The sequence below is a fragment of the Anser brachyrhynchus genome (genome assembly GCF_964034855.1).
Source record: "Anser brachyrhynchus genome assembly, contig: SCAFFOLD_120, whole genome shotgun sequence".
In the NCBI taxonomy this organism is placed as follows: domain Eukaryota; kingdom Metazoa; phylum Chordata; class Aves; order Anseriformes; family Anatidae; genus Anser; species Anser brachyrhynchus.
The window spans coordinates 183,865-195,982 of record NW_027663910.1 but is presented as its reverse complement, the minus strand read 5'-3'; the positions used below and the strand labels follow the sequence as shown (position 1 = coordinate 195,982).

General features: G+C 59.6%; 1 protein-coding gene across 1 annotated transcript; it reads right to left on the bottom strand.

Moving 5' to 3' along the window:
* Window positions 1–1,533: 1,533 nt before the first annotated feature.
* Window positions 1,534–11,645, bottom strand: LOC308186662 (adenylate cyclase type 10-like; the record flags this gene model as incomplete). The annotated part of the gene is given in 18 exon segments (XM_080608782.1): window positions 1,534–1,773; window positions 1,947–2,054; window positions 2,425–2,647; window positions 2,896–2,947; window positions 3,166–3,504; window positions 3,649–3,903; window positions 4,499–4,630; window positions 5,272–5,408; window positions 6,077–6,204; window positions 6,207–6,368; window positions 6,822–6,908; window positions 7,237–7,429; window positions 8,341–8,530; window positions 9,417–9,493; window positions 10,120–10,241; window positions 10,457–10,648; window positions 11,220–11,308; window positions 11,624–11,645. Coding segments are annotated over 18 exon segments (2,694 nt in total). The 3' UTR covers window positions 1,534–1,587.
* Window positions 11,646–12,118: the final 473 nt, after the last annotated feature.

Here is a 12,118-nt window from a genome sequence, read left to right as displayed (position 1 = left end):
CCTCGGGACGGAGCAGCCCACCTGACCCCGCGGGGACTCCGGAACGCCCCCCCGTGCCGTTCCTCTCCTCTCCCTGTGCCTGTGCCTCTCCCTCTTCCCAAACCGTTTTCCCGGAAACCCACAAAGGGAAACGGCAGAAAAACGCACCCCACGCCGTCTCGGGGAGGAAATACCTGCCCTGAGCAAGGCTGGAGGGGAGGCACCTGCCCGATGGCAAACTGGGAGCGGAGAAGAAGGCGAGGGGACACCCAGTGGGGCGGGGAGGGGGGGAAGGCTGAGCTGCCCGGGCACCAGCCCAGCGGTCGCAACAGCGCTGGGGGTTCTGTGCCCCCCAGTGGGGGTGGGACGGGCCTCTGTGGGCACAGAGCAGCCTGGCCCGTGGCTCCCCGCCCCGGTCTTGAGGCCAATGCTGGCACGGTGGCAGCAGCGCTCTGCCTGCCCTGCAGACCGGTGCCAGCCCCTGGCAGCTGCCCGTGTCCCACCCTGACCATGCCGTCTCCCTCCAGGTGCCCACACGGGCCCCAAGGGAGCCTTCAGACCGCCTCCCCGGCAATGCAGCTTGTGCTGACGGGCCTTCTTCAGTGCCCCGCATCTCTCGCTGTGGGAGCGAGCTCTCCCTTTCTGAGAAGAACTTTCTTCTTATTTCCAACCTGAACCTCCCCTGGCGAGCCCCGACAACCACCACCGTAAGACAACAGATGTTTTATTAAGACACACTAAGAAGAGGAGGGACGCAAAGGCAGTTGGCGGAGAGGGAGTCTTCTTCCTGAGAGGAGTCCATTCTCCCGTCCCTGTTGGCTTTCATGAGAGCTGCCAGGCGGGAGAACCTCCGTCCTCCTGATGTGCCCTCCAGGCTGTAGAGGTGCCCCAGTAAGGAGAGGCAGCGGGTCTGCTGAAGCATCCAGGCGAGCTTCTTCCTCCTGGCACACAAGAGAAACTGCTGAGCCCAGAGGCATGGCTGTAGAGCACCAAGTCAGGCTGGGCAGGGGAAAGTGGGGTGGCGGCTGAGACACGTCCGCCTCCTCAGAGGAAGGGAGCTGGTGCTGGAAGGGCTGCCGGCATGGAAGTGCGCAAATGAAGAAGTGCTGCCAGGGGCAGCCGACCGCTACAGAGGGTGTGCTGGCACTACGGGACTGGGGGGGGGGGGAAGTGATGCCAGGCACCAGCAGGAGAAGGACTATCGCAACTCTGCGCCTCCTCATCATCACGCTCCCCGCCCCGCACGCACACCTTAACCCAACCCCATCCCGTCCCTGGAGGTCACTCCAGACTGCCTTCCTTCCCTTGTTAAGCCCGTCCTCCCTGTTCACATCTCTCTGTTCCCAGGCACCCCTGGCCTCATCCGAAACGTGCCAGCAGGTGCATCCCTCGGCACAAGCTGCTTTCTACCCAAAGGCCCAGGGACCGCACAGGGGGGCAGCGTGAGGCTGCACTGCCCGCTGTTTGACTCACACGTCGTGCCTTAATGCCTCGGTCCTGCTAACGAGCTATGGGACAGCGTAGGTATGGCCTGAAGTCCAGGCAGGCCTGGGCCTGAATGCCTGGCACCAGAATACTCTTCCTTTCCCATGTGCTCCCTTCTGCTGCTTACCGAGCCTCTGGCGGAAGGGAGGGTGTTCTTCTGTTTGGGGCACAAAGAGCACCCTGAAACCTTTCCCACAGAGACTTGACAAAGGCTCCGGCACGCGTCTGAGGGAATTGCTTTTTCAGAAGGCTCAGCGCCCGCCTGGTCGTTTTCTTGGCCAGCCTCACGCATCCTAGATTACAGCAGACCTGCACAGGAAGAGGGAGACGGGCAGACACGGACCGCTTTCCCAAGCCTCTCCTCCTGCAGAGGCTGCAGAAATGTACCAGGGGCTGCCTATAGCAGGGACGCCCCCTGCAAGAAGGGAAAGCATCCGGCTCCATCCTCCAGGACACCCCTCTGCGTCACCCTGCCGCTTTACCTCCCCTTTGAGGCTGAAGAAGGTCGCCTCCTCAAAGCAGTCTAACGCAGTTGCTGTCTTCTCCATGGAGTTCCTCAGGGCCTCCGCTTCGTTCAGCTTCATAAGGGCCTTTGAGCAAGCACACAGGCAGCAGGTGAGCATCGGTGCAGAGCCCCTGGCCAGCTCCGTCCTTCCCTCTTGCCTCCTGTGGCACCTGCCTTAGGAGGGCCCGCATCTCCCCACGCGATCCCTGCCCTAGCACAGTGCCCCGTGGGCTCGGAGCTCAGGCACCAAGGGAGCCTTCAGACCACCTCCCAGGTAATGCAGCTTGTGCTGACGGGCCTGCTTGAGTGCCCCGTGTCTCTTGCTGCGGGAGAGGCAAAGCGCAGGAAACAGTCCGGCTCTGCCCCCGCTGTTTCTTTTGGGAGGCCCCTTAGCCGGCGTGTCCTGTTGCAGTGGACTCCAGGTGCGGTGCGTGCTGGCAAGCAGGGCCACTCACCATGTAGCTGTTGGAGACGTGCAGGTAGGCAGCCGCACACTCCAGCAGGTAATAGAAGGCTCGGGGAGCGTTGCCTATGGCCACATAGTGGCGAGCCAAAGGCACAAGCACTGATTCGATGATGGCTTCGCATTTGCAGGAACACTCGCCACCGTCCTTCTCTTCGGTCCTGCTGGGCTGCGCAGTTGTCCACTCGCCCGCTGGTGGAAACCGCTCTGACGCTCTGGTCAGCGGCAGGATGCCAGGAAAAGAAGAGAGCAAAGAGCGGATGAGCATCACCTGAGATGACCCTGCTCTCCCTACAGGTAGCAACAAAAGCCCAGTTTCCTGCTGTCTCATCCCAGCTCCCACCCCACAGCCAGCCTCCTCGTCCCAGAGCTGGAGTCCCAGCCAGCAGCCAAACGGCAGAGCTCCATCTGTCTGCTCTGGAGCTCACTGGTTTCCACAATCATCAGAACCTTGTCTCCTCACCTCAACTCCTCCTCCGAGAAAGCCTGCTGCTGCTGCAGGGCATTTGCACTACCTGGGAAGAAGAGAGAGCGTGTCAAGGACCTCCCCACGTAGCCCGGGCTAAGAGCTGCGGGCTTGCAAGGCTCCTGCCGAGCAGACCCAGGGCACAAGAGCTGCGGTGATCATCCTCGTCCCCTGGCTCATCCCTGGCAAGCTGGGGCCCACCAGGTCCCCAGCACATGGGCCTGGGCTTCCAGAGGGAGGGGGCTCCGCAGCACGCACACAGCCTACCCTCAGGGGTGTGACTCCTGTCCTTCTTCAGCTGTTCTCCAGCGAGCACCAAGGCCTCCCAGCTGTGCCAGTCATCCTCGTCCGCAGAGCCCTGGCAGTTTTCCCCATCCTGGGGACTGGGGACGGCAAAGCGGTGGAAGGCCACAAAGTCCCCTCCGTGGCAGCTCCGGCATTTGTGCGCGTGCTTCTCCAGGAACGCAGCACACTTGCGCTGCGCGTTGGCCCTCTGTCTCTCGGGCCACAGCTCGTAGGCTGCCTCCCGCAGCAGCGGGGCACAGAAGGCCAGGACGCCAGCCCGCCACTCTGTGGTCTCCTCGCTCATAGACGGCCTCTCCGCCCCTGCAAGGCAATGGATCGTGGCCTCAGACAGAGTGGTAGAGGCATTCTCAACAGCCGCTGGGAATTTCCCTCTGCGCAAAGCTGGTGGAGGAAGGCCCCTTTCAGCTACAGCGCTCCTGGGTCTACGTTACTGCCACCACTTACCGCTCCCTGCCTGCTGAGAGGTGGACGGCTCCTCTCTAGCATCTTGGACGTCTCTGGGCACCCCTGTGTCCTTCAGCCACTTAATGATGTTGTCGCTCACCAGCACGTCCAACAAGTAATTCATCTGCTGCCTGATGCAGGTGGGCAGGATGTGAGCCAGCAGCTGGGTGGTAAACACCGGCCCTGTGATGGCCGCAAACTTCAAAGCCATCTGCTTCTTCAGCGTGATCCGGTCCAGCTCAGCCAGCGCAATCTCTGTCAAGAAGAAGCAAAACATCTCTCTCTTTTGTGTCCCAGAGCCTGAGCTTGGAGAGGCTGGACAGTTCCACCATCGGAAACAGGGTAGACTTTGGCCTCTCTTCCTCAAGATGGCACCTGCTGGGCAATCGCAGCCCAGGGGAATGTCTTCAGGATGGCTCCACTCCTCCGGCAACCACAGGCCACAAGGCCCAGGGATAAGAGAGACCCAGACAAGCGCTCCTCCACCAAGGATGGGGAGGGCACGATCCTGCGGGTACATGCGACCCGCGATGCGACCTAGCAGAGCTGAACTAGGCTGACGCCCAGCAGTGCACACAGAGAACAGAGAGCGCTTTCACCACCTCAGAGCTGGACTTGGAGCTCCCCGCAACTGCTGTGCGCCTCACAGGTAGGCTCACAGCTGGTCCACAGCCCGGAGGGGGACATCTGTGCCCTTAAGCACAGAGCTCTTTCTGCTCAGACCGGAGTCGCTTTCCTGGCACGGACCCCCCGGCTGAGCGGGTGACTCCACAGCATGCCGATGCCCAGCCCCTCTCTCATGTGCACCCCAGGAAAGGACCCCAGCACAGCCGCGAACCCAGCCCCTCACCTTTCAAGGTGGCCGGCAGCACGGTGGTCTCCAGGCTGACGTCTGGTCTGATGGTGCAGACCCTGCCGCTGTTATTCCCAGCACTGGAGCTTGAGGTGGCTGAGACGAGGTGTGAAGTCTCGACTGCAGAAGCTGGGGAGAGAGAGAGAGGGAGCGCATGAACAAGGTGGGGCAAGTCCAACCTGTCACGGTCGGGTGCGCTTCATGGCCCGCACCGAATGCGGTCAGTGAGCGGGGCAAACCGGTTTCCACTGCAGTGTTTTTGTTTGCATCGCCCTTGCAACTCTTTTTCCGCCTTCACACCAGCTGCCCAGCTGTACTGAATGAACGTCCCGCGACAGAACGCAGTAGTTGCTGCCTTTGACCGCGCTACCTCCCACAGCCAGGGAAATTGCCGGTGATAATCCAAAAAGCAAAGCCCATGCAGGCTGTCCCCAGGGCAACAGCACTCTGCTTGGCATTGCTCTTGCAATTAGTGCTCTTGCATTACTGCCAAGCTCCTCAGTTCCCAGCGCCTTTGCGGGCATTTATGGTTTTGGATTACAGTTTCCCAGGTCTGTCCCTCTCCTGCAGAAGGGCTTTCTTCTCAAGGGAGCTGGTGGCTTGCCAAGGTGACAGCAAGGTGTGCGGGAGCCCACGCCTCAGCCAGATCAAGTTCTGTCCTGCTGCCAGATCGGACTCTGCCCAGACTCACTGGAGAGCCACAGGACACGGTCGTGCGGGGGGGAGGGAGGTGCAACAGCATCTCGCCAGTGCGCAACAAGAGTGCTTACCGATCAAGCCCTCCCAGTCGTCCTCTGCTTTTTTGTCCTGCCTCCCAGTGCGGAACAAGCGCATGTTGTTGCAACGCAGGCAGCGCAGCAGTTCCTCGCAGTAATATGGGATGCCAGAGCTTCTTTGGATCAGGAACCTGGGCAGGAGCAGAGCCAGCAGTGACCAACACCAGGGAAGTACGGTGCGACACAGTTCTGATGGGCGGGCGGCGAGTCACTCAGCCTCACAGGGTAACCAGCCTCTTCGTCACAGCTACGGCGCACTTCAGAAGGGGGCGGTCCTCCCACTGGCTTGGGCGTTTGGGACCCCCTGACCCTACACCGTTTGCTGGAGTCCGTGGGGAAATGGTCGTGGACAATGTCCAAAGCACAACGCAGCAAGCCTGACCTTCCGTGTCCTCAGGAGCCCAGATCTGCTCTGGCAGCTGGCTGGACCCCTGCTCCTGGGAATCCCTCCTGCAGCCTGGCCACATAGGTCAAAGCCTTTTGCACGCCTCAGCCACGCTAAGGCTTGGGCACCCACCTCCCTCTGCTCTCCTCTCTCCTCTTCTCTCCCCTTTCCTCCCTGCCTTGCCCTCCCTCCTCTGCAACAGCAAAGGGCTGTCACTGCCCGCGTGCTGCATCTTGGGAGCTGCCTATTCTTAGCTCCCGCCTGCTGTGGTGAGTCTTAAGGAGAAACCCAGGTCCTTGCTGGAGTCAAGGATGCTGCCAGAAGGCCCCGTGCTTCCTTTCCTGCGGGGCGACTTCCTTCCGTGGGCGGCGTAGGTCCAGCCCCTCCGGAAGAACTCCCTGGCCTGCAACATACCTTGCTAGATCCCTGGGGATGCTGACCACTCCAAGGTCCTGGCAGGCTTTCTGCACCACAGCTGCAGGTTTCAGCTCTTCCAGATGAAGACAGCTGATTCTCTGGGACATTGTGCTCACAGACATTGTGCTGCAGCTTTGAAAAAGCTCTCCGTTCTCTCGTGGCCAGGAGCTAAGCTCATGACCATGAAGAGCGTGACGCTTTGGAGCACGGGCCACATGATAATCCAGGAGGCAGGGTCGATGAAGTGGGCGTTGTCGATGACAAATATGCCGAATTCTCCTCCAAGGGTCTGAAAAAAGCAGATGGTTCTGTGTGGGGTCTGGTGGATTCTCAAGCGTCTTCTAGGGGAGGAAATGTAGCCCCTCTCTCCGGAGACGGAGAATACTCAGAAGTCTCTCCCCAGCCGCTTCCCTCTTCAGAAGCTTACTGGCTGTTCATTTCTGCGAGACTTTAAGGTCTCCTCAAGCACCACTTGCCCTTCTGAAGGAGGGAACTTGGGCAAAGGAACGCAGAAGGCGTCAATCCTCCTCCAGGGCACATACCCTCCAACTTAACAGGAGGCGAGCTACTAGGCATATGGGGAGGGCTCGAGAGGGGCTTCTGGGAGGAGGGGCTCCTGGGCCCTGAAGGGCGATGACCCTGGCACATCGTCCTGCTGCCCACTCAGGCCGCTCTGATGTGGAGCCTGCAGCGGGCAGGGTTGTTTTCTTTCTCTGACCCAGGTGGAAGGAGGAACACTCACCTTCTGTAGCACTTGCATACAAGTCAGGTGCAACTCCCTTTTCCTTGGAGTGTCATGCATCTTGCGAATCTTGTCTGGGACGGCAAACTGGACGGGAAAGCAGAGTCAGAAAGAAACATCATCCTGGGACCAGGCATGCCTATCCACCAAGCTCGACGGCAGAACAAAGCGCCTCTGCTTTTGCATGAGGTCAACACGAGCCTCTCTTCACTGGCCTTTCCAGGGTGCTGACCAAGACACCTGGCTCATGCGCAGGACATGAAGTCACCACAGACAGGGAGCCTCCCCGGACCCAGGAATCAGAACGCGGTGCTATGAGCCCCGCGGCTCCCAGCCCGGAGTTAAGCCTGCCCAGCGGAACACCCAGACAACAACCAGACTACCTCAGGAGGCAGTCTCACCCTCTCGCTCCCACCTTGACGAGGAGAATGTCATTGAGGAGGCAATATCTGCTCTCTTCTATCGCCCCTTGGAGCTTGGCCTGCAGGGTGCGCTGCCTGTCCTCGCACGTTTCACCCGCCTGCAGGCCCAGAGCCCTGGCCACCAGCATACGGATGGCAGAGAAGGGCTGCCTCACGTTGGCCTCGGTCAGTTCCACGGTGACAACCCTGCGGTGCAAAAGCAAAAGGCACCTGAGCTGCAGAAAAGGCCCCCAGTAGCCCACGCCTGCCAAGACAGGAGAGCTAGAGATTCACGCCGCCTGGTTCTTACTGCAAAGGAACGCAGGGTGCGCAGTCCCGGGGGTGGGGGAGGAGGGCCAGGCACAGGGCAGAGGCATCGCAGTCTTCCACGAACGTCAGGGGAGTCCCTCGCCAGAGGCCAAAACCAAAGAAAACCCAGATGGGGCAAAGAAGCCGGGGTGTGCTGTAGGCTAGTAGACTGCTTTGCCACCCTGGACAAGCAAAAGAAGCCTCTTGGAAAGGAGGACCTGTGTCACTTAGTGGCTCAGGACACCAAGCATCTGGCACCTTTGGCTCAAGTCTTTTGATAGTTTTCAAGAGACAGCAACGTTAACATTCAAAAGGTCCTCCAACCATGGCCCAGAGGGACACCTGAGAACTGAGCAGGCAGACAGGAGGAAGAGTGGCCCAGTGGCCCACCTTTCCCCAGGGCGACATGACTGACCCAAAGCTTCCTGCGCAGAAGGAGCTGGGAAAAAATTCCTCCTTGCGTCAGAATGACCTCTGCCGTAGCCTTGCACGTAGTGGAGCAAGCACAGCGCAGGGAGCCCAGCGGAAAGCCGCTTGGACAAAGCCTGCACGGCTAGCGTGCGTCTCCAAAGCCAGGACAACCTTCCCCACCCCACTGGCATCACTCCCGGCTCTCTTAGCAGCAGGAGACAGAAAGGCAGAGAGGTACAAAGCAGACCCGTGCCAGGCCTTTGGATCTTCCTGGCCACGGGGAAGGGATGTCTGTGGGAGACCAGGCTGGTCTCTTGCTGCACAGCTCCTCTTTGCCGGCCAAGGTTGCACCCTTGGGGTCCCTGTGCCCCCATCCAGATGGCTCGGAAGACACTCACCACTTCTCGGCGATTCCCACATATTGATAGATATGGCCGGGATTGGTAACGCCTTTCAGCTTTGTCTCCGGCAACTCCTTGAAGAAGCAACCGGGCAGGCGAGAGGCTGCGGAGGTGGCTTCATCACAGGACACCAGCCTAGGGTAGTGCACCATCAAGCGTGCAGCCAAGTTCACCTTATGGCCAATCACTGCCACAGAGAGAGAACACGTTGACATGGTTAGGAAAGCGGCCTTGCCCCACCCTTCAAGGCCAAGGGCTACTTCCCCTTGTTGTCCATAGGTGCATGCCCAGTGGACTGCACCAATAAGCACACAGAGCTGAAATCCACACGAAGGTCTTTTAATTAAATAACTAATTATATAACTCTGCAGAGTCAGGTGCTTGGCGATCTTTTGCAAAGCCAGCACACTTCAGACTTGAATCACCGTTATTTATACACAGCAAACTTGTGAAAGCTATCTCTTTGGCTACTTTTGATTGGCTATTACAGCTCACCTAACTTATGTCTACGGAGTTTGCACATTACAGAGGAAGAGCGGGGGAGGAGGGGACACCAAATCCCACATCAGCATACATTAGCATTTTGATGGGTATGTTTTTTAATACGTTTATGACCCTTAATGAGCAAAAGGTTACTATAGATCAGTCTGGAGCTGTTGTTCTCCTTCTTGTTTTTACCTTTTATCCCATATCTTCCTTGCTTCTGCTAGCTCAAGGCTGCCTGTCTCTCTGCTCCCTTATTTTCTCAGCTAAAAGACTATACGAGCTATAGAAAAGACTACACAAGCTGCGGGCCTCCCTATATTCCTCAAGGTTTCCTTGTGTTTTTTTTTTCCCCAGCTTTGGGACTACACCCTCAGGCACAGGTCAACCCAGCAGCAGGGCAAGCGGACCCAGCGGGAACCACAAGTCTCTGAGCCCATTCTCCCACCTCAGGTGGAGACCGGTGCCATCTGGGCCGCCACCGGCAGCCTGTGGCATATGTGCTTGCCCCAGCCTGCCCGTCTCTTCATGACTGACATCCTTAAGCGCACCCACGCCAGCCTCCCACTCTTCAGACTAAGGTGCGGTACCTGTATGTTCGGCCCTCTCAGGGTGGCCACAGAGGCCGCAGAACACCGTCCCGCTGGTGACCCCGACGGACACTGCCCTGGCACACGGGGAGAGAAGCGCAAAGTCAGTGGCGCCCCAGGCGCAGACCTGCTCGCCCCGCTCCGCCCCTTCCCACATCTCCCCTTGGCGCCAGCCAGGGCCACCTGCTGTCCCACAGCCAGTGCGTGTCTTGGGGACTTGGAGAGCTCGGGGCGCAACACACCCCGCTCACAAGGGACACGGGGAGGGCGCACGCAAGATGGCTTGGACCCTTCCCCTGAGGCACGATGGCTGCGACCTGCAGCAGGCCACAGCCCCTCTCATTAGTGGAGGAAAGCAGGTGCTGCCCACAGAGCACCTACAATGCCAGCGGCTTGAGATCACGGGGCTGGGCCCGAGCCCTGTTCCTGGCCCTGTTGCCCAGAGGGGCCTGCCTCTGGCACCAAGGAGCCTCGTGCCCTGGTGAGGGCTCGCTCCAGCACCACGACTGGCAGGCTCTGCTTGGAGGGCCTGCGCCTGGCTGCCCTGAGCTAAGCCCAGGGGCCGCCTGCTGCCTCTCAGGGTGCTGCCTCAATCCTGCCAGGGACAAAGGAGGCCAAGCCAGGAGGCCACGTCTCTTGCTGGTCAGCCCCCTTGCGCTGTCCCAGGCAGCACGCACGCCCTGCAACGCTGCCACACACTCACTCAAGTTTCCTCAGCGACGCGGAGCACATGCTGACGATCTGAAGAGCGCTTTCCAAGGCATGGATGCTCTCGTGCTGCAGCTTTGCTCCAGACAGTCCCAACACACAGAGGAACGTGCAGCCCTGCAGAGGACGGATGCAACACATCTGGTTACAGTGCCCATGGCCAGCAGCTAATGTCGTTCCGCTGCAGTCGCCAGGGAGACCAGCACAGCTGCAGGTCAACACAAAGCCACAGAGGACTGATCCCACCGGCAAGGCAGAGCTGCTTCTCAGTCCCTCTCCACTAAACAGACAAGGGCCACCCTCTGGGGGTGGGGTTGCTCCCCCACGCTCACCTTATCAAACAGGAGGCTTTTGTTGTTTTCGCCCTTGTGAGGACTGAGGATTGCTGAAATGATCCTGTTGGCGTTAGAGAGGCCCCTCCTAAGATCCAGTAAGTTGGCCTCTGCAGAAAACTGCAGCTGGACAAAGAGGCTGGTGACTGGCCGTAGCTCAGACCACAGGTGCAGCGGCACATCCTCATCCATCTGGAAGGGAAGAGCACGACAGCTTTGCCAGCCTGTTCTCCTGGGGGTTCCTCTGGGCCCGTGCCATACACCAAGGGAGAGCAGGCGTGCTCGCAATACCAGGTACTACTGGAGGAAGGGTAAGTCCTCTGCTCGGTGCCAATCGCAGGCCAGCCCGCGGCAGGCAGGTCATAGCACAGTCATAGCACAAACGACAAAGGAGGGGAATGTTCCAGCAACACCCCATCTTGTGACAAGTACGGCCGCGAGGGGCGACCCTCTGGCACGTCCCAGGGACTTGAGCAGACTCGCCCGCTTGTCCTCGCCTCGTGCCCACAGCACGTCCAGAACAAGAGTCGTGGAAAAGGCAGAGGGAAGGCCACCTCCCGCCACCCGCGCCTCTTTGAGGAGCAGCACAAAACGGGCAGTTTCCTGGCACATGCAGCACCACTAGCCCTGGCGTCAGTTCCCCTGGGTTCCCGCCTCAGGCTGCTTTTCCTTTCGTTTGTCTGTTTTCACGAGAGCTCCACCCCTGCAATGCACACCTTCTTCTGCCCTCCCAAAATGCAGCCTCCAGCAGCGGTGGCCTTACCTTCCTGAGAGCGGCTGCCGGTATGTGCTTCTTCAGCCTTGCTGCCACTTTTCGATCACTGGACATGATAAGAGCTGGCCTTCGTTGCCCTAAGGGAAGCAAACGCAGGCCTTCACTGGCAGGACGGGACTAGAAGGGGGCTGAAAGACGGGGCTGGCGCTGGGCAAAGCAGAGCAGAGATTCTTTGGTGTTTCCTCCTGCTCCCCTCTGCAGCTGCTCGGCCGGAGCCGTCCCCTGGCAGGAGGGGGCGGCAGCGACAGCCTCAGCTGAAGCACAGGAGGGCCAAAGGCACGAACGTCGACTGAAAGGTGGAAGAGGGCAGAGGGAGTTCCTCCCTGGAACTCTGAAGCAGGCAGGCCCCACTTTTCCCGCCAGTCCCAGAACACGGTGAAGCAGGGACTCACTTATCCTTTCCAAATGCCGCATCTTCGCGTGTTGGTCAAAGCGGCCTGCAGCATCTTGGCGTTCCGATCCAGACCTGTGCTCCATCCTCAGAACCTGCAGACACGCAGAAGGAAAGTACTGCCACTGGCCGCCCCAAGGAGCCCCAGGAGACACAGCCGGCCCCTCCACTCTCACTTTCCAGAGAAGGGCAGAAGCTCTTGGTGCAGCAAGCCCACTTCTCTGGATTTTCAGCTGGGACAGAAGTGCCTCCTCAGAAGGACCAGAGCCACGCAGGCATCACCCAAGCATGCCCCAGCTCTCAAGGACAGCTGCGGCGACCCACGGGGGACATTGCTGGTGGGGCCCAGACCCTTCCCGTGCTTCCCTCGGCCCCTCACGCCAAGCAAACACAACCCAGAGTTACCCCTGAGGTGGAAGGGCAACTGCTTCAGCTCTCCACCAACCCTTACGGCTACAACTCTCTCCACGTCCAGCGCCTCAGCCTTCTAGCACCT